The sequence below is a fragment of the Triticum aestivum genome, chromosome 5A (genome assembly GCF_018294505.1).
Source record: "Triticum aestivum cultivar Chinese Spring chromosome 5A, IWGSC CS RefSeq v2.1, whole genome shotgun sequence".
NCBI lineage: Eukaryota > Viridiplantae > Streptophyta > Magnoliopsida > Poales > Poaceae > Triticum > Triticum aestivum.
The window spans coordinates 531,908,421-531,935,208 of NC_057806.1; the positions used below are offsets into that span (position 1 = coordinate 531,908,421).

Below are 26,788 nucleotides of genomic sequence, written 5' to 3' on the forward strand. Positions count from 1 at the left end.
ATCGGAATGCTTTTAAAAAACTATGCGCGAACGACACAAATCAGTGGTGAAGTGTCATGTAGTCGACGTTCACATGACACCACTAGGGGGATGACAACATACATCTCATCAAAATATCGAACGAATACCAAATTCACATGACTACTTATAGCAAGACTTCTCCCATGTCCTCAGGAACAAACATAACTACTCACAAAGCATATTCATGTTCATAATTAGAGGGGTATTAATAATTTAATATTCATAATGGATCTGAATATATGATCTTCCACTAAGTAAACCAACTAGCATCAACTACAAGGAGTAATCAACACTACTAGCAACCCACATGTACCAATCTGAGGTTTGGATACAAAGATTGGATACAAGAGATGAACTAGGGTTTGAGATGAGATGATGCTGGTGAAGATGTTGATGGAGATTGACCCCCTCCCAATGAGAGGATTGTTGGTGATGCCGATGATGATGATTTCCCTCTCCCGAAGGGAATTTTCCCCGGCGGAACAGCTCTGCCGGAGCCCTAGATTGGTTCCGCCAAGGTTCCGCCTCGTGGCTGCGGAGTTTCTTCCCCAAAGCTTGCTTATTATTTTTTCTCGGACGAAAGACCTCATATAGCAGAAGATGGGCATCGGACGGCCACCAGGGAGCCCACGAGGCAGGGGGCGCGCCCGCCACCCTCGTGGCCAGGGTGTGGGCCCCCTCTGGAACTTCTTTCGCCCAATATTTTTTATATATTCTGGAAATAACTTCCGTGAAGTTTTAGGACTTTTGGATCTGTGCAGAATAGGTCTCTAATATTTGCTCCTTTTCCAGCTCAGGATCCCAGCTGCCGGCATTCTCCCTCTTCATGTAAATATTGTAAAATAAGAGAGAATATGCATAAGTATTGTGACATAATGTGTAATAACAACTCATAATGCAATAAATATCGATATAAAAGCCTGATGCAAAATGGACATATCAGCGTCGTGGGCGAAGAGAGAAGGGGCAGGCGCCAGCGGGCGAGGTGGTGGCCGGAAGGGGGAGACAGGGCCCGGGGCCGGCGGGGGGAAATGGGGATGGGGCCGGGCACGGCGGCGTCGGGGCCGAAGAGAGAAGGGGCCGGCGCCGGCGGGCGAGGTGGCGGCCGGAAGGGGGCGACGGGGCCGGGGCCGGCGGCCGACTGGGGCAACGGGAGACGGAGAGCGGGGTCCGGTGTTCTGGGTCTAGAGCAGAGGCGTACGAGAGAGAAGGGAGACAGATCGTGGTGTGGGTGGCTCTCAGGAGGATAAGGGAGAGAGAGTGGGTGGTGGGGGCGTGGGATGGGCCGCATCAGTTTTGCGTTGTGGAGATGCATGTGTGGAGCAGATCGTGCCATGTCATTGATCCGTGTGATCGATCCGCGTGGTGTGCTTTCTATTTGCCATCTTTGCCGTCCGCCAGCAGACGGCAAAGAAACAACCCATTAGGTCGTTCTCGTAAGCCCACCACCTGCCCTCTTTGCCGTCAGCTAGCAGACGACAAAGATATGGCTGATGGCAAAGCCTACCTTTGACGCCCGCTGCCTCTTTGTCGTCCGCTTTCTGGTAGCTGATGGCAAAGCCTTTCTTTGTTGTCCGCTAGCTGACGGCAAAGAGTCGGCAGACGGCAAATCTGCTGATTCCAGTAGTGTAACATCGCTATTCATCATTGAATTTGTTTTTTTATAGCTCACATCCCGTAGTTTGTTTCAACTTGAAATTTTGCATGTCAATAGAACATCACCCTTTTAACATCCAGTATTTTTTCAGATTTTTTTCCAAAATTTTAAATGTGGTTTTCACGAAGTGTTCTTTGAATGCTAGTTTCCATGTGATATTCTCTCAGAAATGACCCTCTTCAACATGCCACCATGCATGAGAATTTTGATTGCATTATGCTACTTATGTTCAATATAATTATTTTCCAACTATACAATACAATAAATCATATGTATTTTAAATTTCAATTCTCATATTATTAATTCAAACATTCATTTTCCATGCACAATAATTTTATTGAAATATAAAACAATCAATTCCCCAGCAACGCGCGGGGTATTATCTAACTTAGCAAGTTTATCATGGCATTGTTGTTGGTGAAACAAGGATGCACCTAATGAAGAAAATAAGTATTACAATTTACATGTGAAACAACTTTTATGCACCTATACAATAAGTAAATCCAAAGCGCATCAAAATCATCACAGCCTAAATCGTGCGCTTTTTCACATATGCAACATTTTGAGAAGCACATGTGACATACTAAATTTTGACCTAGATTTAAGCACTATATTTCCCCCACCTTGGTATTATATTATTTTTTTCAACTTCAATAGAAATTTGAAAAAAAAAACGTCCAAGTACTCACACTAATAGTTGGAGGAGTGATTTACTTTTTCTTTTGGGGGGGGGGGGGGGTATATGTATTCAGATGACAAGGAAAGCAACAATAAATCGTACAAAGTTTGATTCAGAAAGGCCCAATCGAGAAACTAAAAGGAAAAAATCTAGAAGCCCATCTTGCCTTGCATGCTCCAATCCACGTTGCTGCTCACCGTCCTTGTCTCCTGAATAATTGCCTAGGTCCCCACCAACCCAAGAATAACAAGATTATCAAGGACCTCGTGGGGAATCGATGAACTTGAGTTTTGCTTTGCTGGATTTGTAGACCGGGTGTTCCTCTTGCTCTCTCTAAAATATGGAATGGATTGAGTGCTAGAGGCTAGAGAGGGAGGAATCCAAGTTTAAGCTTTCGATCAATGGAGGAAAGAGAGTAGGAGTTGTCAGTCGTCACCCTCCTTTGGAGAAAAGGGTGGCTTATATAGTTCCACCAGATTTTTGCCCCGTTATGCACACTACGCAGAGAAGTAGTCGGACATCTGACATGTCGGATTATCTGGCCTAGCCTCCAACATTGTATCCAACACTATCCAGAGACACTGGGCAAAGTTGGACCCGAGGTCGGAATATATGTCGAATAGTCTGACATAAGTCGGATAATACGATCTAATCCAGAGAACGACAACAACACAAAATGTGAAAAACATGGTGCTCGTCCACATTATGGCTGGTCATGGCTTTGTTTTCTTCAAGATTCCCACATAGGATTTATGGTGTATCCCCTCTTAATAGTACGACATACCTACGACTCAAAAGGGTATATCATCGATAGAAAACCGACATGTCGTCTTCTTTTATCCTTTTAGCTTAGGGAGGTTGCCGACCAACTTTACGTTCCATGATGTGTATACAAAAAACACACTCGAAGCATAATTAGTTGTTTAATCAACATTGTCATTAATACCAAAACCCTCCTTAGGGGTGGATGTTCTTTCAATGAGGCTAGCGAAATCCACGTCTTCATTTGATGGTACATAACTTAGGGGAGTTTCATGCTCCCATCATGTGATAAAACCACTTGCACTCAAAAGTGACCTTCTCCGGCTTTGTCGTGTACTCCCTCCATTCCTTTTTTTCTCTGCACTTAATTTCTTTTCAATTTTTTCCTATACGGTCTACGTCTTCCTCTTTTGTCGTGCCCATTTCTATGCCCCGCTCGCGCCAGAGTAATTTCAGGCTGCCCGCAACGAGAGTACCATAGCTAGTATCATGCATGCCAATTAGGCAATTTTGATGAGGTAACATAGAATTAGTAATAAAGAAAGAGAGGGTTGAGTATCATACCATGCTACTATATCATAATAAATACAGTACTAATATATGTCTTGCATATTACTCTATGATACTATGCATTGCGGAGGTAGTATTATAAACTAATATCATATGTGTGATAATAACTTATGATACTACCCACTACGGGGAGCTTAAGTGCACATGCGTTATGTAGGGGGCGTTCCTTGTCATCCGTGTTACTAGTGATGCGCGGGAAAATAAACCGGGAGGGGGATTATAGAATGAGTGTTTCTTGGATGATTTTGATGCCGCTGACAGCCTGGCCTCATAGTAGGCCCCATCTGTGGCCACTTAGCTTGGTGGTCTGTTTCTATAATTTTTTATACTTTCCTTGGGTGTGTCCGTGTTCTTGTTGAATTTGTAACTCTTGTATGGACGTGATATTGACTTAATTTGTAAAGTGGGGCGGAAGCCAATTTCAAGAAAGATCATGACCTTGTCTTTGCTCAACCGTGAGTCCTCCGAAGAGAGTCGGTTCTTCTTTCGCTATATGAAGTAACCCAAATTAAGGTATCAATTAAGACAAGAGAAGGAAGCCTATGAAATTAATGTCATTAGATTCATATATACTCCCTCCGTTCCTAAATACAAGTCTTTTTAGAGATTCTACTATGGACTACATACGGAGCAAAATGAGCGAATCTACACTCTAAAATGCATCTATATTCATCCATATGTAATCCATAGTGAAATCTCTACAAAGACTTATATTTAGGAACGGCGAGAGTATTTCAAAATGCTTCTTTTATTATTCATTTTTTACTTTAAATCTCAAAACTTACATATGAAAAGTGTTACTATTTGTCAAAGACTTGTCATAAGCGAGACCTAATATACAACGTGATTTGAAACAGAGTATTTACCTACCAGGGTCAAACCAACGGATGAATCATAAGGGTACAAATGTACAAACAGTAGTAAAAGGAACTCGTAAACCCCAACTCAAATGAATATATTAGTTGTTGAAGAGATGAAGTAGAACCAAGGTCTATTTTCTTGTTGACCATTCATTCCTGTTTAACATTGTGCAACTTGTGAGCAGGAGGGACATGGAAAGCACCAAGTGCACCGGCCAGAGGTGCGCCTACGTATAGCGCCAAGGGGGCTGGGGCTACGGTGGGGACGTAGGCGAACGTGCTTATATCCTGCTGTGTTCTCCACCGTCGGCTGCGCTGAACGCCAATCCCGTTCAGCAAACCAAGATCAAGCCCGTGAACCCCTTTGCTCATGATCCGGTGAGCGTACAGAGCCCCGTTATTCTCCTGCATCAACAGGTGCCCCCGCTGCAGGGCCTGCGGCCCTGGGAGGCGCCGGCCGGCCGTCAGGTGGACGAAATCGACCTCGTACGCCATGGGTTCATGTTATGCGGCCAATAGCCGCCCGTGGACTCACCGCCGTCACCGACCAACCACCTTATCTGGATGATGCACGGCTCACCGCGCTGCCACCACGAATGATGGCAAATGATCGGCTGACTGTCCACCCGCCGGCTCTCGACCGACGTGATCTCCTCCGTCGCCAGGTCGAAGCGCGCGTGCTTAAGGATCCCGCCGTGATCATTGTCCTCGTAACTCCAGTATACGGCTCCGCCGTTGCACGCCGGGCCGTACTCGTACCAGGAGGCATGGGCGATCTTCACGGTCCTCCACTCCTCGTCTGCTCCGACGGTGAACACCTTCAGCTGACGCTGGTAGCCTTTGTGGACAATCTTGTATTGCCTAGTGGTGGCGTCGTAGCCGAAGCAGTACTGCAGTGCGCAGCGGCTCCACACCGGTTCTTTCGGCACCGGAACGGCGATCGACTCGCCGGTGAAGGGTTCTACGACCTTGACGGCGCCCTGGATTTCGTCGTGGAAGCAGAGCAGGCCGTTGCACGTCCCTATCAGGACCTGTGATTCGCCGGCGTTAAACCTCGCCGTGAGTCGCCACTGCTCGTCCAAGAGGAAAGCGCGGCCGGCACGCTGCTCGGAGGAGGCCGCGAACACGACGGTGTGGGTTGGGGGCCGTGGTCCGTGCGCCATGTGCGCTTTGATGAACGATGGATCGGAGATGGCATCGCGCCACTCCTTGCAGACGCGGCGGGAGCGGCGGAGGTCGCTCGCCGGGAGGCGGATCAGGATGCTGGCGATCACGTCTCGCGGGAGGCGCGTGGTGGCGCTCGCGCTGGCACCGCAGGACATCACTTGGTTATGCCTATGGATGGAACCGCGACGGCGTTGCAGTTGCATCACCATGAATAAGAATGTTGATTGCCTGGGAGGAGACTACATTAAGACGATGAGAAAGTAAACCGAGTACGAGTCCGGGTATGCGCCGTCCTTTTTCTTTTTATGTGTCGTTCAACCAACGAATACGTAGTTCAGCTCAGTATACGCTTCCTCGTACACAGCGGTGATGTCCTTTACGTGTTTTCTCCGGACACGACTCCAATAGAATTTTCGTTATTATGATTAAGACGCTGTTTCCAATTTTTGGAGGAAATTGCTTTCAAAAAAAAGATGGGAGGAACTTGCAAAAACAATCCAAATTTTCCACATATATATGCCCCCTCTAGCCTTAAAATTGGTGTGCCCTCATACTCATCAAGAAATGGTCATCGTATGAGCTGAATGAGTGAACTAGGCTATAGGGGTCATCCTATATTATGAGAAGGCGGGTAAAATTTTGGCTGGTCGCACCATGCATCATTCGTGATCGTAGTCGATCGTTCCCCTTATCCCTCCCCCTCCTCCACCACTTCACTTTGTCCTCTGGAAAAGCATGGTGCATGTCCCTCACATGCAGACGCCAGGCAACCATGGTTGCATCCGTGCACCCTCCCAGTGAGCTAGCCGCGTCGCGGCCATCGACCCCACATCACACCCTGTCGACGAGCTCCTCGGCGCGCGCGGTTGCCGATTGCAGCAGTCGGTTGGATCTCACCCTCGCCCCCACCATTGGATGTTGCAGCACCACTGTTGCAGGGCTTGCACAGTGTGCGCCTCCTTCGACAGAGCATTGGCCACTGTCGTCGCTAGACTTTAGGAATTGCTTGCCCACGGTTGAAGTACCCACCCCACGGGTGCCATCAGGTGATGTTCGAGACAGATTCAATGGTACTAAAACAGGCTATCACTACTACAGAGTATGATCTCTCAGAGTTAGGCTCTTTGTTTCAGGATGTTAAATTTCAAATGCGTGTGGGCTTAAATGTTGTAGCTGTTGAATATTGTAGTAGAGAATGTAACCAAGTGGCGCACACTTTAGCTGCGCATGGTGTGTGTATGAGGAATGGTCGTCTAGAAACCTTGTTGGGCCAATTCCCGGAGTTTGTAACAGAAGTTGTAGCTGGCGATATGCCCAACGTGTTAAGTTAATTAATGGAATGTTGTGTGTTCCTTTCAAAAAAAAAGTACCCACCCCACGTCAGCACCTCCCGTAGCTTCGCGGGCTGCGGTCGTAGCTTTGCCAGACTGTGGTTGTAGTTCCACCAGCCCGTGGATGTTGCATCCTACGCAAAATGTCCTCGACCCTTGTAGCACCGCCGCACCACGGTCATATAGCTTCACGCGACACCGGTTGCAGCTCAGTCCATCCCCTTTTGTAGCATCACGTGATGCTGGTCCCAGCACCCCAAATTGTTGGGTCCACCATCGACGAGGGCAGTCCCCAGCCATATTCAATATGTTGTTCCGACATTGCTGGGGCAGCCCTAGCATATCCACTAGGATGTCCCGCATTGCCAAACACGGGTTCTAGCATCCTGGGGTGGAAATAGCCATCCTCCTCTACCCCCATTGCAGTATCCTGGGGCGGCATGAGGCGGTATCCTTGCCTACACGGGGCAGGGGTGCTTGGGTTAGGCCATGGCTGGCGGCGGCTGCAGCGGCATGCAGGGTTCTCGACCGGTGTAGTGGATCTAAGGTTAGGTTGTGCGGGACTTGTGGGTTGGACTGATTCTGTCCCATGGAGGCCCTTCGCTCCGGCGGTCCATCTTCGAGGGCTTCCCAACGACTATGCTGGCTGGTTCATACAATCTATGCCCCGACTGAGGTGGGGCTCCTGTCGTGTGGGCAGCTATCGGAGATGTTGGTGATGGGTCCTCCATCTTGGATGCGGGAGCGGCAACCTTGCATGGTGAGGTTGCAAGTCTGGTTCTGCTGTGAGCAGCGCATCTGCGGTGGTGGCATCTCTTCTTGACTACTAGATGACATGTTGCACCATTGGCGCAAAGCCCAACTAGAGCCAAGAAACGAAGTAACTTATGAACATCTTTTACGAATGATGAGCAACAAGCGAAGCAACTGTGCCATTGGTCTTAAGACCAATTACAGCCAAATAAATGCAACCAAATGGGAAGATGAACTATTCCACCTGTTGCACCCCATAAACAAGACCAAGCCATGTCCACTCATGAGAAACGTAACTTGAGCGTGCGCAATCGGTTTGGGTAGACATGGCAAACTTGGCAGACGACCGACACAAAGCCAGTTGCCTATGGTGCAAAGACCAACTGCAGCTAGAAAGTTAAGCAAGCTCTGGATGGCATGCTTAAACTATTGTTCATTGTATGTATTATCCCTAGAGGACATTACCATGAATAAAAATATATATGTGAATGAACGCGAAGAACCAATGGATATGCTAACAACCACAGATCATTGCCTCTAGATCATGGCAAGCAGCTGTTTGTACTGGCCACAACTGCACAAGATCTCGGTACCGAAGAAGCCAGGCGTGAACATTGGCATGGGCGGCGAGGGAAGAGCAACACATAATAACAAAGGCAACAGACAGCAGAGTCGGTCTGGTGATGCACGTCCCTCTACGCCAAGACCATTGCACATATGGGTTCGATCCAACCGAGAAATTGGTTAGGTCCGAGCCTTTTGAGTTGCCCGGTCTTTATAACTCCTAGACCTGGACCCGGGTCCTTCGAATTAGTTTGATGCAGTGCCTCGCGGAACCGGGCCCACACGGCAGTGCTTCTTCTTCGAGTTTATCTTTCGGGTTTCGATCCTCCTTGAGTTCGCCTGTTTGCACGTAGTCGACGAAGTCTCGGCGTAGATTCTTACCGTTTCCTTAGGGTGATGAGGTTAGGTTTCTCGTCACGGGGCGAGATTTGGTGTCACGTGTTTTATATCTATGCAAGGATTAAACGGTGACGACTACAGCTCTGGCGCACTAATCCTTAGGGGCATGTGCATCAAGACTTTTCGGTTGTCATTGACAAGGTCAAGTCGACTCCGATAAGGGAGCGGCGACAGCGGCGCGTTCTGGACGGAGTAGGGGTCGTTCCTTTGTCTTGGAACCTTGATGTAATTTTTATTTTGTTTGAGATGATTTGTACATTTGGTGTATTTTTACAATAAATATGATATTTTTCATAAAAAAATATAGTAGTAATCACAATTACCTGAATTACATTTTTGAAAGTGTTTTCTGTACAAAGTAAAGGCCCTCTAGAATTTCCCATCCGTTATTTGTGGCTTGATATATGCATTCATGATGTTCCTCCCCTGAGTTAAGTAGCCTTCATTTCTTTTCCCGCAAAAAAAGGCATATAGCCTTATTTCTTTCATCCACAATTAAGAAAACTTTTAAATTGCTAGGCATAAAGACCGAGTAAGTCGGTTTGAAAGTTGAACTCCTCTAGCACGTCGATCCGCCATGTCGGTTCAAACGACGGCCCAGATCCGCCCTCGTTGCTCCTCCCTCCCACCCATATAGCCAACGAGCCACCAGATCGATCGCGACGAAACCCACCAAATCTTCTCCTCCCTCCCCCGAGTTCGACTTCGACCCCTCCAACGAAACCATGGCGATCGAGACGGAGCCCGCCGCACCGCCCGGCCTCTTGGGCCCTCTGGTAGTGCACAGCGCGCGCCCGCCCGCCGACTCAGCCGCCGACCCCGCGTCGCACCCCTTCCTCGACCTCCTCGACGCGGCCTTCAACGCGCCGTCGGACGCGGAGATCAAGGCGGCGCCTGCGCTGACGCTGACGCCGTGGAGGGCGCTCACGGAGAACTGCTCGCCCACGTACGCCAACTCGGGCAACCCCTGCGTCGACTTCTTCTTCCAGGTGGTGCCCGACACGCCAGCCGAGCGCGTGCGCGGCCTGCTCGCCGCCGCCTGGGCCCACGACGCGCTCACGGCGCTCAAGCTCGCCTGCAACCTCCGCGGCGTCCGCGGCACCGGCAAGTCGGACAAGGAGGGCTTCTACGCCGCCGCGCTCTGGATGCACGAGCACCACCCCCGGACGCTCGCCTGCAACGTCGCCGCGCTCGCCGAGTTCGGCTACCTCAAGGACTTCCCCGAGCTGCTCTTCCGCCTCATCCACGGCCCCGACGTGCGCAAGGTCGCCAAGGCGGCCGCCGAGGCCGAGAAGGCGCGGAAGAAGGAGAAGGCGCTCGGCGGGCGGCCCTCCGCGCCAGGCTGGCCAGCCGGCGGAGAAAGAGAAGGTTTGTCTGCGTGGACGAAGACGAACTGGACTTCTGTTCCACTGCCACCGCTGCCACCAAGGCCACCTTCGGCGATTTCCTTGCCGCTGCGCTCTACAACCGGACTTTCAGATCCCGGGTGTCTAGACACCCCGTTATCTGGACCGTTCGTCCAGTCTGGCTGCGTTGAGATTTGTGCCAAGCTATCTAACCAATGAATATAATAACAGATCTGTTTCTTGATTAGACGGTGGCCGTTTGACGCAATCAACATAAACTAGTCTAGTATAGCTCTACTGTTACGCACCTACACCGACCTACAAACCTATGAATATTGGTACATGATATGACATGTTTGCCTGCCAGAGTACTCAGAGGTAGATGTACGTGTCGGTCGGTGTTTCAAACGAGCCACTGGCGATGAGACGTGTCGTCTACAACCTCCCCACGTCTTGGTTCACTGCTACTTGCCACGCATTCTCGGTGCATAGCGTCCTTGATATTGCAGCAGGACTAGCAGCCGGACTAGCTGCGGGACTCACCGGCGGATGGTGCAGCTGGACATGCTCACTTGCCTGCCCGACATGCCGTCCGCCATCTGCTCCGGCCAATCCATCCGCCATCAGTTGTGTTACTTCCCCAACCGTGTTCACCTCCGGCTCTCTGTTTCTTCGAGTTGATATCTGTGCAGCAGCATACCTCGCCGTGATAGCACGCGCACAAAAGATGCACCCCTTACCGGTGCACTATGCAGACCACATGCGTGTTAGATGCAGCGGGAGATGCAGAGTAGCTGGACGTCTGATATGTCATCTGAGAACAAGAAATCTTACCGCCACTGGCGGCTTACAAAGAACATGAGATCTCTCCGTCGACGCTGATGAAGAAGCGGACGACGATGCCTCCCCTTGTAGGTGGATTGCAATGCCAGGCTGGACGTTGCCCATCTCATACATACAGAACTCCCCCAGAACTCCCCCGCCGGCGGCGTTGTCTGCTAGAAAGAACCACACCGGCCGCTACTCTCTCCGGTGACCAAGAAAGCTCACACTGGTGACAAATGAAAAGAAGGGATGCAGACTGTGCGCAAGGGGATATCATGTCATGCAACCGTGCGCATGCATCGTTCTCCCTCTGTTGTCACCTCAATAAGCACCGCCCGTGGACAGCAATATCTTTTCCAGCCCGATTCCTGACATGCCTCACTCCTCCCGAGGCTGACAGACCTATACTTGCAGAGCCTATTCCTGCCATGCCTCTCTCCTCCCGTCGCTATTTGTCTCTCTGATAAAGCCTGCTAATCATACTAGTACTGTACAAGCGTCTGTACCTGAAAGCTACACGGCACGAATCTTTAACTCATTCGACGGACAGGATAACCGGGTGCCGGGGCACCCGGGTGTCGTCACACCTTTTCGACGAACTGGATGCCGGTGTCGTTGAGGATTCCAATGCCGGCGGAGGCGAAGTTGGCGCCGACGAGCAGGTTCTCGCCGTCCAGCTCGGGGCTAAGATACGGCAGCACCGGCACGGATCCTATCTGCTCGCCTGCGTGCAACATTGTTAATCAATCATTAGTTAGCCAAGCCCTCTAAATACCACCGACGGCTGGTGAAGAGCATCCATGAATGCACGAGCTTGCTACTCAACTGATGAGGTCGACGACGTTCTTGCCATTGGAGAACCTCCCCGTGGCGCGGTGGTCCGGGGTGTCGATGCCGTAGGGCCACGAGTCGGCGCGCGCCGACGTCATGAGGTAGTTGTTGTTGCCGTTGTCCACCAGCGAGTCGCCGAAGATGAAGAAGGCCCGGGCCGCGCCCGCCGCCGGCAGGGCCGGGAGCACGCAGACCGCGACGGCGAGAAGGGCCACTTGCCACGAGGAGGCCGCCATTGCTGCTATCGCTCCACACTCACTTGCCAGTTGCCACTGAAAGTGAGACGTAGTAGCTAGTGTATGCGTGTACACTTGGTGGATGCACTGAAACGTTGCGTGCAGTCGCCATTTATAGAGCATCTATCCGTCTAGGTAGGCACTTGTGCATCCATCTAGCTAGTGAGTGAGTGAGTGGCCTCTTGCTTGGATCATGTCGTCGTCGCCGGAATTTACTCCGCGTGGCCCGGTACGACGTGTGGTTGGTGCACTGCTGTGCTGGTCACAGTGCCTGCGCGTGGACCTTTAATTCTCCGGTAATTATGTCCCGCGGTTTACTGTCAATTCCTTGCCGGTTTTGGGGTTTGGTTGGTGTGTGCATTTTCAGACGCGCATTGGATCTTTGCAGGCTGTTTCACATGAATGATGAGCTGCCTCTGACTGAGCCAAAAATAGATTTCTTGTTAGTGTGTGCTGCAATTAATCACCTTTGTGAGAGCACTTCTGCTTGCCCTCCGAATAACAGTTGATTGATTAGGGAGATATTTCATTGTTCAGTACCACTGGTATGCAAGCGGGTACGCAACTCGGTTCAATTGCGTGTGGCGGGACGATTTCGAGTACCGTAGGGGTGAATGAATTCCGATCTATCCGAATATGTGCACACCAGATGAATCTTAGTGCAACTAGTACTCGTCATCAAGTCGAGCTGCAATAAAACATGAAATGTCCCTGCGTTTCAGTTATGAAAGAACAAAGTGCTTATGAATTTCACAGAGTACTGTACTCTGGAGAAGTTTTATTTTTCGAAAATCGAAATGGCATACTCTGGAGAAGTGAGTGAAGAGATGATGGTCTATCCATTTCGTACGGTTGTTTATTCACAGTGACCTAAGGCAACTTGTTATTCATTCAAGAGGGCAGTTGGATCTATCTCTATCTAACATCTACGCAATGACGCCTAGATTCAGGTGAGCTGTATGCAGTAGCAGTAGCAGTAGCAGTAGCAGCTGCTATAACCTTCCCAATGAGAAGCAGATCTTAATTACAACAGCCCACATGCACTTCCATCACTAGAGTGTGGTTTGCACTAACAATCCAACCTAACAATGTTCAAATCAGCCACTATGAGCTTGTCAGTTACAGTTATACTCCACACTCCACAGTATCCATCTCAAGATTGCTACTCCGGTGCTAAACCAAACCGGCAGAACAAGCACCATCAATATGGAGATCAACCAACGGTTAGGTACCACCTTGATCGATCAATCGATGAGTCGACAAGCACCATTCCACCGCCTCGTCATATAATTGCATGTCTCCTCCCCTCCAGGCTCTAGGACTCTAACTAGCAAGGGATTATGGTTCAGGAAGCTTTACTGTGGGTCGACAAGTGGAACCCCATCCATATATATGTAAAATTAGATGGATCTGTGCCCAAGCAGTACTGCATTGTAGCAGTAGTACAATGCCGTAGGCAGGGGCCCAATCCATCCCCAACCCTCAGCCGCGCGGCATTTACTCAAGAATTCAGGTACGTGTGTCTCTGAGCAGCAGTTAAATCTAGGCATGCAGCCAAGCATTGGTGAAATCATTTGCCAAGCTACAAAGAGTTTATTATTTATAGTGTCCATAGATGAATTCAGGTACGTGTGTCTCTGAGCAGCAGATAAATCTAGGCAGGCAGGCAGGCATGGGGGTGAAATGAAAATCTGCCAAGCTACAGACAGTTTAGAGTAGACAGATGAACCTTCGAGCTAGCAGGTGCACATGCCCTGGGTTTTACAGGGTGGGCCGGCGGGGCTCAGTCGACACTCGACAGAGGAGTACTCTGCCATTACGGGAGGGTGAAGTTAATAAGCTGCCGCTGGATGGATGGGTGGATCCAAGGTTGGTTCACTCACCTTCTTATGGAGGCCATTGAATTCCTGTGTTCCCTCCCCAGAGAGACACGATGGAGGATGAAATACAGAGTTAACTCTGAGATGGGATGAGATAAGATGAGATGGATCGGAGCCGAAGCAGCAGGTCAAGTACATGGATTTCGACTTGGCTAGCTTCCTCCTGCCGGCTCCGGCAAGTTACTCGATCGGCCAAGTACAGGGGTCACTGTATGCTGGTTAATTACCACGGGGAGTTACCAACTGCCGGCGAGATGTTTTTGTGTACCTGCAGCTCATTGAAACCTGCATCTGCCTTACGGCTTGTATGTTCCTAGTGAGTACTAGTATTATAATACAGTACGTACGTGCGGCTGCACGGTGCACGTACGCGTGTGCTCCTGAACTGTCGGTTCCTCCGTCTGAATTCGAGCTTGAGCATGTGAACATTTTCTCCAAGTTTCAGAAATGAGGCGCGCGTTGGCACATTTCTCTGAACATTCCCAGGTAGGATCGGGGTAGCACGTCGACGTCGCTGCATGGGTGGAGGTAGCTGACTACTCCTGCCTACCTACAACGAAAACGACGGTTTATGAGGTCTCGGGCCTTAATGCCAATTACGTATGCAGCTAGTATCAAATTGGCGCCATCAATCAATTCTTGTACCCTTTTGGTGCATACGACGTTGCCGCAACATGCATATACCGACGAGCAGCTGTCGTCGAGCGATGGACGATGATGAGGTTGATAGGGCGTCACTGTCTAACTAGCGGAGCATCATGCGCCGACGAGAGTGATGTTAGCCGTGGCGCGCACGTACGTAATTAGATGTTCATATATAGAAAGTAGAACCATGCTTATATTGGTCACTGATGTTACGTACGCCGTGGTCTGTCTAGCTATTTTTCTTCTGGCGTCCCGAAATATTGGGATCCTAACTAATTACACGCCAACTTTTAATTTGTCCACATCCGCTCGGTATATATGTACGTGAACGACTGAAATGACCAGCCTATATGCGTACGTGCGTAGTACGTATGTGGTAGTGATGGCAGTAGCAGTGAGATCCACGGGCTGCACGTATGTGGCCCTGTATCCGAGAATCTAGCCGTACGTAGTTATGTTGGTCATTCACACACCAACCGCGCCTCATGCTCTCATGCTCTTCCACGCCTCGCACCAACTCTCGTGGCTTTTTAATTTCATGCCGTTTTTACTGCAAAAAAATATGCACTCCGAGGTTACTCAACTACCATGCGTGTTCCTGGTTCAGACAGAGCACTGGCTAGCTAGCCTGCAGGTGAAACGAAGGTACGAGTAGCGAATTAAGTTGGTGAGTTCGACGGGTCAGATCGAAGCCGTTTCACCGGCTATTTATGGTCGGGACGGTGGTAAGGCCAACTCCACGGCACGACTTAAACGAATGTCCGTTTTGTTTGAATTTCATTTGTTTGAGGTGACAATGAAGACAAATACGGACATGTGTGTCCGGCTGGTGTTCTAGGCGCCCACCATGGCGCCTAACTTCAAAACGTCCGCCGCGTCCGCATGCGCTGACCGCGCCAAAAGCCGATGCCGCTCGCCGCGCTTCTCCCTGCGCTCGCCGCCCGCGCCCCGCTGCCCGCCCTGCCGCGCCCGTGGCCGCCTCGCGGCCCGCGCACGCGCTCCTCCCTGCGCTCGCCGCTCGCCGCCCGCGCACGCGCTCCTTCCTGCGCTTGCCGCCCGCACCCTCGCCGCCCCGCACCGCAGCGCCAGCTCGCCGCCGCGCCCCGCCGTGGTCGTCCCGCCGCACCAGCTCGCGGCGGTGCCCCGGCGCCCGCAACCCCCTGTGCGCGTGCCCGCGCCATGGCGGCATGCAGCCGTGCCCAGCGCCCGCGCAATGGCCGCCCGCAGCCGCGCCCCGCACCCGCGCATGCCGCCCCCTATGCTCGCCGCGGCGCCCGGCCCGCGCGCGCTCGCCCGGCCCCTCCTGAGGCCACACCCGCTCGCCCTCTCGCCACGGCGCCCGCGCTCGCCCGCTCGCCGCTGTGCCCGCGCGCGCGCCTGCTCGCCCGCTGGCCCTCCCCGCCTCACATCGCCGCGCCCGCCCGTCCGCCCGCCTCGCCTCGCCCCGCCCCGCCTCGCCGCGCTCGCCTCGCCTCGCCGCCGGCCACGCCTCGCCACGCTCGTCCACGACGGGATGCTGTCCGTGCTCTCGTCACGGGCGGAGAGAGAAAAAGGAGGAGAGAGAGATGTGGGGCTGACACATGGGGCTGGCGGACATGCAGCGGACGAGGACGCCACAGAGACGTCTGTTTGTGTCCGCTTTTACCCCAAAGCCAGCTCAAGTTTGGGTCGCGAATGGGGTCGAACGGAGAGAAAACGGACAGAAAAATAAGATGGGGTCGCGCAGGGGCGGACCTAGAAAAAAACTTGAGAGGGGGCAAGAATGTATGGCGATATACCAACAAAATATGCACCCATATGAACTACCACATATGCCGCTATCATACAATGCAACACAATGCAATGTCCTCTGCCTCGTTGTACCGCAACCAATTACCACGTATTGATCATGCTAATCGCCATTAAAATGTTGATTGATCTTCCAACCCATCACGTTATAGGATGAGGCTCCCGAGTGGCGACCCCCTACATTGAGTATTTTCTTCTTATATCATCATACTGATTGGGATTGTAATATGCAATCATTTTCCTTTTAAACAGAACTCTAGAAAGATTGTTTTTTTAGAGAAAAGCTATACCCGGCTTTATAAATAAAGCAACTCTAGAAAGATTGTTCAAATCAACTAATTCATGTATCTTGGTAGTTGTTAGATTTTGAAAGAAAAAAAAAACACTATGGCTGTGCCAAAAAGTGAAATGTTAAATGAATTTCTAAAATTACCACACATCATACATGAAGTTGAATCGTCTTAGGGACTAGGAAATATTAATAGATCATCCCAATTGAATTGCAGTTGCTCTGGCCGGACTAGCCTATTTTACTCGTCACTAAAATGTTGTTTATACAAAATTTGTATGTTTCAAGAAAAATGTTCCAACTGGCTATTCACCCTAATCAGTAAATTATACATATGAATTGGTGAGACTAACATGATTTCTAAGATAGAAATTGCACAAACAAAAAAAAATGAAAAGAGAAGAACCTACGTGACGTATACGGCTTACCTTGATGTCAATTAAAATTAGGGAATTGCATATTCAAGATTTAGGGATGGAAGATATGTTGCTGCGCCTTCATGCAAGACCAGGAAGGATGAAGGACGACAAGTCGGCAATTATCGGCGGCAAGCTGACGGTCGCGTGAACGGCTAGGTGGGCGGCAGCCAGGTTTCCGCCTCCTGCGTGGCGGCGGCGTGCGTGTGTATACAAGTTAGGGATGCAATGAGTCTAATGAAAATCTGCGATCGAGAAGGCAATGTGTGAAACGTGTACAAGCTGTGGGCTGTAGCAATTTTTATTCTTTGGTGAGATGATTCCTCAGAGTTTAGTTAGAATCCATGGGCTCCTAAAAATACACGAGAAAATGGGCTGAATGGGGGCAGGGTACTAGCCCAAGTGGGGGCAGACAAGTACACGCACAATCAAGTATACGTGGATAAGAAAATCGAGTGGGGGCAGCTGCCCCCACAACCTCTATCGTGCGTCCGCCTCCGAGGTCGCGCGCCCGCCTCTGACGTCGCGCGCTGGGTCGTTTCGTTTGTCCGTTTTACCTTAAACGGATAGGCCCGGATTGGATGGGGTCGCACGGTGGAGTTGGCCTAAGTACATCTACAGCGACAGCAGGCCGGCTACGGCGACAGCAGGCGGCCGGCCGGCCGGGCGCTGCCACCGCTCCACGTTTGGCGCATGTCTCGGCGAAGAGTTGGTAAGCGGTGCGATTGATGTGTTTTGATCTGCTCAAATAGAGTAAATTGCACAGAAGTATCACAATTGGGGCATTGGAAACAGATTGATACCAAAATTGATAATTTTTACGTGTCAGTATTAAGATTGGGGCAAGCCGTTGTAAAAAAGACTAAAAGTGTGTTTCATACGTATTGACAGTGTATCTGACCGGCAGGGCCCGCCCGCCAGGTGCCGACGTGGCATGTTTTTTGTAGAAAACCCCCTTACGTTGTATATAATCTCAAAAATACCAAAGCTCCATGAGAGGCATCCTCTTTTGTTCGCAACTTTCCACCATCGAATCTGGACTGGTTTGAAGGGTGCCGACGTGGCATGTTTTTTGTAGAAAACCCCCTTATGTTGTATATAATCTCAAAAATACCAAAGCTCCATGAGAGGCATCCTTTTTTGTTCGCAACTTTCCACCATCGAATCTGGACTGGTTTGAAATTTTCCGCCACTTAAACAAATAAATGAAAAAAACAAAAAATCAGGCGAGGCAGGAATCGAACCTACGACCAGCAGTGGACGGGCACCACGCGCTAACCACCACACCACAGCGCAGCTCGTGTTGAACACAGGCGTTCCCTCTCTTATATCATGACTGAATCGCTGGGCCGGCCCATCAAGGCCTGCATTTTTTTTTCGATTCGCACTTAACTGCCGCTTGTGTTGGGCTCGTTCGTTACCCCGGTTACTATTCGTTTCATTTCTCTTATGCTTTTAGAATGCGCGGTGAACTTTTTGTAATTTATGGTGAACATTTTCTAAATTTATTATAAAAGTTTTAATGCATTTCTTATAAAAGTTGAACAGTTTTAATGCATTTATAAAATTTATTAAGATTACACAATTTTTTTAATACAGGTTGTAAACTTTTTTCTTTACAAACGATTAACATTTTCTCCATTATAATAAACGTTGAACATATTTTAAATGCAAATCGAAGATTTTTGTAATATATCTTGAAGTTTTTCTTAAGATATGATGAACATTTTACATAATGCGCGGTGAACTTTTTGTAATTTATGGTGAACATTTTCTTGATACACGATGAGTTTCAAGAACTTTTTGCCCCGGTTTCTTAATCATTCTTGCAATCAATGCATTAAAAGTTGAACATATAATTTTAAATGCATTAAATTTTAGAAACATGGCGCAGAACATGTATTAAAAATAATTGTGTAATCATAATAAATTTTAGAAATGTATTAAAACTTTTCAACTTTTATTAAAATAATCAAGTGATTCTGGAAATGCAAATTAACTTTACACAATAAGTTTTAATACATACTGAACATTTTGTGAAATACAAAAATTTCACCATGTATTAAGAAAATATTCGCCATAACAATCTTGAAACTCAGCGTGTATTAATAAAATGTCACCATAAATTATAAAATAAGTTACCATGAATTAAGTAAAATGTTCCTTATCATAAGAAAATTGAACAACCTATAGTACAAAAATGTTCAATTTGCATTTCAAATATGTTCAATGGATATTACCAAAGTTTATTATATTAAGAAAATGTTCACCGTTTGTAAAGAAAGGTTCATCGTGCATTGAAAAATGTTCACTATAAGCAGAAAAAATGTTCAGCGTATATTAAAAAAATGTTCACCGCGCATTCTAAAAGCATAAGAGAAATGAAACGAATATGGGCAACGAACGAGCCCAACACAAGCGGCAGTTAAGTGCGAATCGAAAAAAAAATGTAGGCCTCGGTGGGCCGGCCCAGCGATTCAGACATGGTATAAGAAAGGGAACGCCTGTGTTCGAACGCGAGTTGCGCTGTGGCGTGGTGGTTAGCGCGTGGCGCCCGTGCACTGCAGATCGCAGGTCGTGGGAAATTGCGAACAAAAAAGAATGCCTCCCATGGAGCCTTTTTCCCGCAAAAAAATTAGGCATTTTTTATTACATACAACATTAGAGGGTTTTCTGCAAAAAACATGTCACGTCGGCACCTAACGGGCGGGCCCTGCCGGTCAGATACACCGTCAATACGTATAAAACGCACTTTTAGTCTTTTTTGCAACTGCTCGTCCCAATCTTAGTACTGACACGTAAAAATTATCAATCTTGATACTAATCTGCTTCCAATGCCCCAATTGTGGTACTTCTGTGCAATTAACTCGCTCAAATAAAGTGGCTAAGCTAGCCTTGATGTCGTGCAACTGGAGTACTTGGGTCATATGTTTTACTTATATTGTTGGCATTCCTAAAAAAACTTCTATGGTTGACATGTATTTGCATTCAGTTTTGTTTACAGCCCACTAAGATTTACAGCCTATTAGGGATTTACACCGCCGCTTAAAATGACTCTTTCTGAAACTACCTTTTCTCCTCCCTCCACATCTTGTGACTACTCTTCTTCTCCTAGAAAATCCTCCCCTGTCTCCTATCTCTCCCTCACTAACAATGCCTCCCTCTCCTCTATCCTTTTCCGACAGGCTGGTGTCCTCTACACACCGCCTTCCCCCGCCGTCTTCGAGTCAGCAGCCTACCGGCCCAACATCCAGTGTTGCCCACATCCCTTCCCTGGCAATAGGACGGCCTCGATCTTAGGCACCGTACATAGGAGCAACAACGGGCGTCAACGCATGAGGAGCATCGATGTTGTAGCGCAGTGCCTCTCCACGGCCGGGCATGCCTCCCAGCCACCTCGAATCGCGAGTAACTCGATATCCTTTATGGTCGCGTGCAAAATGAGTCCGGACCACTCTATTTGGACAGATGCAAATGGTCTGAGGGTGTGCTTTGGAGATGCCCTTAGCATGTTCCATTTGCTCACAACACAATCTTTTTTACCCTCGTACACATTTTCGACATTTCTTCTCTAAAGTTTCTTACAACAACAAAAGCACTTGAAGTCACAGCTAGGGGGGCCGCGAACGCCTCCTCCTCCTCGGCCGGTGGTCATTGTCGCCGGAGCAGCGGCCCTTGCACGATCGGTGTAGAGTGGGTCAAAGGGAGTGGCCCTCCCCATCCAGATATTGCCTCCGCAGTATGCGGAAACTGATTTTTGTTGTCGGCACTGCCACAGGTGGTGGTATAGTTGACGGTTGAATCTTCGTCCATGGCTTGAGAGGAGGTGCCTTTCTGTGCCGCACAGGTGGGTGGTGTAAGCATGGTTTGGTTGTTGGTGTCGGTGTGCGAGGGAGGGGGTGTGTTGGGTTCCTAGGCATTGGGCCAACAACCCTAGGTGGTGGTCTGCATGATTGGCTGTCCGGTGAGCATCATGTCGGCAGTGGTGGTTTGTGTCCCTTGGTCGTGTAGGTGACAAGAGGTGTAGCGGTGTGTGGCCCGAGCTTGTTGTCTTGCAGCGGTTGTGGTGGCGCCCAGATCAAGATCTGGTGGTATGAACTTGTCTCGAACGTCCTTGTTACCTTGTCGTGACATGGGTGAGGTACGGAGCGAAAGCTTCGCTCTTTGTCACATGTGTTGTTTTCTGCTTGGGGATGTCGTCACGGTTCTCCAGCTCTGCGCTTTCTCGAGTATGAATAAAATTAATTAGCATGATGTGATACATGTTTCCTCTCATTTTTGTTCCCTAACCCTAGGCGGCTAAGTCAATTATCCCTGCAAACTTCACCATCACGCCATGGATTCGCCTCCCCTCTACCTGCCGCTCCAGCGGATGGCGGTGGGGAGGGGAATCTCGGTGCCTCCGCGCTGGTTAGTTTAGGTTAGGGATTTTAGTCCTCGCAGATGCAGCTCTCACTAGTTCAGAACCGGGCAATAGCACCAGTTCGTAAGGCCCTTTAGTGCCGGTTTAGGAACCAGCACTATTATTTCGGCACTAAAGCCCCCCCCCCCTTAGTACCGGTTCAGCACGAACCGGTGCTAAAGGGAAACCACGTGGCACGAGCCAGCTCCGGGGGCCGGGAGCCCTTTAGTACCGGTTGGTAACACCAACCGGTACTAAAATGTTTGGGGGGTTTTTGGTTTTATGATTTCTTTTTCATTTAATTTTGTGTTTTCCATTTTAATTCTTTTTTGTTTGCTGGTATTACGGTACTACACATTGTACACGTTATGCATATATATACATATATATATATAAATAGAATTTCTAGTAGAACCAATCATATATATATATCATCAATGTCTCACAAACCACCATATTAATTTACACATACACACATGTATAGCTATATACAATTTCTCCTACATATGCATGTTGCCTTCGGAGCCAGTGGCATTAGCCTAATTGGTGCCTTCGGAGCACGATGACAATTGGAAGTGGTTCATGACCTGGTCGATGGGGGCGGTAGCGGGTAATAGTATTCTTCCTTCGGATTTATGACCTGGTCGAGCAAAAATCCCGCTATTTCCTCTTGAAGTGCTTCTACGCGCTCCGTTTCTAGGAGCTTGTCCCGCACCTCTTTGAACTGTTAAGAAGGAGATCAATATGCATGTGTATTAGTTGTGTGACTAGATATCGATAATGGTGTAAAAATTGTGAATAGTGTTCTGACAAGCGTACCCATTCCTGTCTTTGAGATCTGCTCCTTTCGGACGTCATCATGCGAATGTTCTCGCAAACGCAGTATGCACACAGATTAGTCCCCTGCGCCTGCTTCAGGGCCTTTATTACGAGAATGGAATTTAATTTGATCAGATAATAATTAATCAAGCATGATAATTAAAGAGATGGCAGCTAGCTAGCTAGCTAGTACTACTTAATTACTTACCTTGGATCGAAACCATTTCAGCTGTGGTTTCCATTCGCCTTCCGTGACGCTGATGAACCTTGCCCAAGCCCTGCCCGCCGACAAAGAAAATGAATAAAGGGGTTATTAAATAGTTCATATCATGAAATGACGAACTAAATAGGCCGAGATATATAGTTAATAATGATTGAAATTACCTGTTGACTATCCCATACAAGATGTTGTAGTCACTATTTGCTTTGAGTAGCGAGTCCAGTATTTCAACTGTTCCGGCGTCAACTTTAATGATACACAAGATGCAGTAAAATCTGCATGCACACACGTTTGCATGTCTTAATTAAGCGAGCATATGTAAGAAAAAACATATAGCTAGCTAGTAGGCAAAAACAGAGAATTTGTAGTACAAGAAAGTGTGACTCACTTGAAATTGTAAGGAAGTAGTATATCTTCATTGTATTTGAGGTGCTTCAAGAACTCTAGCATGCTGTCCTCTACCTGCTTTTCATAATACTTGCTCATTTTCCATGTGTATTCATTAACGGTGTTTGGGTCAATGAACCCAATGCCATAGCGTCCACATTTTCTCATTTCATACATCTTCATCCTGCATAATACCATAGAAAAGAATATAGTGAAGATAATTACAGGTAATGATTAATCAAAAGGATCAATACAGCTAGCTTGAGACTTAAATTACAGAAAGAAATCACTTACAGACAATAGCAACTGACGATAGATTTGTCGAGTGCGTCTTGATTGTATAACTGAAACAGTTCAGAATACTCAACGGCCACAGCTTTCTCATGGTAGTAATGATCCTTCTTGACATACACCATGAGGGACTCTCGATCGGATCTCTTGATAATGTCCATGTACCATTGATGCAATTCATACATTCTCGTTGGGAGCTTCTTGACATCTTCTGGCTCGACCAAAGGTTGGCCCCGGACATATTTCCGCTTTATTTCCTCCTCTGTAATCCCAGGCATGTCCTCGATCTCGAGGAGTTGTCCAACAGTGATCTTGAGTTCTTCAGCCTGCATTATATGCTCCTGGGTTATTACCACATCGCCCACCTCGGGAACATAAACTGTTTGGCCACAATAATATTGGGCGCGCGTACTGTCACGTGTTGTTGGCGGCACAACAAGCGGGGGGATCGATTGTGCCGCCCGTTCTCCCATCTGGGCAACGGTTTTCCTGCATTTTTCGACATTTGCTTGTTGTTTGCTCGAGCTCGAGCTCGCCTCCTTCTGTAGACGTTGTCGATGTAACTTCCTGATGTGGCGCTCATAGTCTGTGTCAACAGGCTTAGGAGCTGGTGGTTGAGCCATACGAATGAAGTGGTCAACTACTTCCACAGGCACTTTCTCCCTTGGCGGCGGTGGCGGTTTCGGTCCAAAATGGGCGTCGACTTCTGCCCGCACTATGGCATTGGTTTGCTCCTCGGTCCTGTCATAAGCCCTCACAGGAAGAGGAGTAGTGAGGTTTGGACCGTATTTATATCGCTTGCCTCCGCCTGTACTTCCCGTACTATGACCTCGACTGGTACCGCTACGCACCATAGCTGCGGGGTGTCTCTTCTGCGATTGCTGAGGCGGCGGAGACGGCTGACGGGGCTGAGTTGGACGAGGAGGAGTGGCCTGAAGCTGTGCCGGACTTGGAGGAGGAGTGGCCTGAGGTTGTGCCAGACTTGGAGGAGGAGTGGACGTCTGACGCTGTGTCGGACTTGGAGGAGGAGTGGCCTGACACTTTGCCGGACTTGGAGGAGGAGGAGTGGCCTCACGCGTTGGTGGACTTCAAAAAATGATGCAATCCTTTCTCCATAGGATGATACGATGTTTGGCATCTCCGAGTGTGTGCTCCTCGTCACCTCCAGGAATGTCAAGCTCTAGCCCCGAATATTGGTCCACCACCTCATCAACCAAGACACGACCATAGCCCGCTAGAATCGGGTTGCAATGGAAGGTTGCCTCGGGGGAATTTGAAAAAGCAACGGCGTCTGCCACCTTCATGGATATGTTCTTCATTTTGAAGTGTAGCTCGCAGTTAGTGTTCTCCATGATGTCATCCACGGGGTATCTATCCAGCACTCCTGCGTTGCCCGGGGTGAAACCCACGCTGCTTCTCGGCATGGATGGGGCGGTGGTATCCAATGCTGGATCATCCGCTAGCTGCTGCAGCTGCTGAGACCCCCTTTGCTGGCTAAGTGAGTCGATCTGCTCCTGCTGCCGCTGGAATTTAGCTGCCAATTCCGCTTGACTTGCTTCTAGGCCTTGAAGGCGTTCATAGTCCCGCTTCCTCTGCTCCTCCTCCATCTTCCTCTTCTTGTCCTCCGCAATCTTCTTTCTCGCACGGGTTCTGTAGTCGGCGTTCTAGTCCGAAAACCCCTCATACCACGGAATAGCGCCCTTGCCTCGTGTTCTTCCTAGGTGTTCAGGATTTCCCAGGGCACGCGTAAGCTCGTCGTTCTCTCTGTTGGGCTGGAACACCCCCGATCGAGCCTCTTCTATTGCAACAAGTAGCGCATCGTCGGCTCCGTTCAGACATGCCTTCGTCGAAACATTGCCTGTCTTCGGGTCCAACTCCCCCCATGCGCATAGAACCAAGTCCTGCACCTGGGGTGCCAGCTCTTAGTAACCGGAGTGACACTTGCATCCTCCATCTCTTTCTCAGACTTATCCCACTTAGGCATTGCCACCGCGTAGCCACCTGGCCCCAGCTTATGGAACTTATCCTTTTTTTCGGCATTGGCCTTGTTTATTCTCGACCGTTCCTTAGCTAATTCTGAATCCTTGAATTTCACGAAATCGTCCCAATGAGCACTTTGATTCTCTAGTATCCCCTCGAATACTGGAGTCTTCCTTCCTCCCTTGACGTACTTCTCCCACGTCATTCTCTTGTGGTTCTTGAATGCAACCGCCATCTTCCTAAAAGCAGCGTCCTTGACTTTCCGCACATCTGCTTCTGTGATATTATCTGGTAGGGTGAAATGTTCCATGAGAGTATCCCAAAGCAGTTTTTTTATTCTCGTCGACAAAAGTAACATCTGGACGTGGCTTTGCTGGCTTTCTCCATTCTTGAAGGGAGATCGGGAGTTGGTCCTTCACAAGAACTCCGCACTGACGAACGAACTTGTCCGCAATATTCTTAGGCGCTAATGGTTCACCATTAGGTTTGAATGCCTCGATATTGTACTTTACGCCCTCCTTCAACTTTTTGTTCGGGCCTTGTTTCGTCCTTTGCCTGATTGCCGGGCTGAAAGAAGATCGATTCGTTAATATATCTTCAACTCATTTAAAACATGCGATGATCACCAGATTCCTGCTTATATAAATATATATACCTCGCCGATGTTTGTTGTTTCAGGATCAACATGTTCTTCATCGTAGTTCATGACTTCATCTTCTCGGTCGTCGCGATCGAATATCATATCACCCTCTCCGGTGTTGTTTAGAAATTCGGAGCCGTCAAAATCTTCTTCATTCTGATCATCATCTGGCCCGCGTATGATATCGAACATGGTCTGTTCTCTCTCTCTGTCGGTATTGTCCGCCATAGCTTTTATTTAACTATGCCAAAAGAAATATAAAACAATTTAGTATAATCTCGAAATAGATATAATCTCGAATACATCGTCTAGAATAATAGATATAATCTCGAATACATCGTCTCGAATAATAGATTTAATCTCGAATACGTCGTCTCGAATAATAGATATAATCTCAAATACATCGTCTCGAATAATAGATATAATCTCGAATACATCATCTCGAATAATAGATATAATATTGAATACATCACTAGCTAGCTAGCTAGCAAGCTAATAAAGATCGAATACTACAGAGTAATCTAGGCCACTCGCGGTTCCTGAGGTGCGGGCGGTGGACACCCAAAGAGAAGGAACCATCACTGGATCATAGCTCGGGTGATCTCCCCAAAGAACCTGCCAGGTATTGGAGAACCTGACGTCCATAGCAGCCATGTAGCGATGGACGTGCTCGTCCTCCTCCCTGACACGGCGACGTACCACCTCCGGCGGGGCCGGCTCCCTCCGCACCGAAAGTGGCCCACGCGAATGCCACTAAAGGAGATGAGGGTCGATGATGGGACCCGGGGCCGGGTTCCTCACCAAGCGTCGCGCCCCTGAAGGTAGCACCTCCCAGTGCCAGCCCGGCGGAGCCCAGTCCCGGACATGGGTCCTCTGAAGCAGGACGTCGTCGCGGACGTGTCGACGGCGAGGATGCGGGCCGGGCATCGTCGACAACAAAATACTATATGCCGCAAAAGTAAAGTAACATTTTTTAAATGATGGATTGTGATGATTTCATATATGGAAATTCTAAATTTTATAACTAAAA

General features: G+C 48.8%; 1 protein-coding gene across 2 annotated transcripts; it reads right to left on the reverse strand.

The window, feature by feature from the left end:
• Positions 1-1,084: 1,084 nt before the first annotated feature.
• On the reverse strand, positions 1,085-12,196 carry LOC123104537 (putative F-box/kelch-repeat protein At3g17570). 2 transcript variants are annotated; one of them, XM_044526407.1, is made up of 3 exons: positions 11,761-12,196; positions 10,944-11,658; positions 1,085-10,856 (listed from the first exon to the last, which is right to left on the reverse strand). In XM_044526407.1, exon 3 carries the CDS (start codon positions 5,923-5,925, stop codon positions 5,014-5,016), a length of 912 nt encoding a protein of 303 aa, XP_044382342.1. In that variant the 5' UTR covers positions 5,926-10,856; positions 10,944-11,658; positions 11,761-12,196; the 3' UTR covers positions 1,085-5,013. The 2 variants fall into 2 exon arrangements, with proteins under 2 accessions (XP_044382342.1, XP_044382341.1); XM_044526406.1 differs by having other exon boundaries at positions 1,085-11,658; positions 11,761-12,195.
• Between the last annotated feature and the right edge of the window lie 14,592 nt (positions 12,197-26,788).

Coding starts and splice junctions, on each gene's coding strand:
- LOC123104537 (XM_044526407.1), bottom strand. CDS start 5,925: ATGGTGATGCAACTGCAACGCCGTCGCGGTTCCATCCATAGGCATAAC.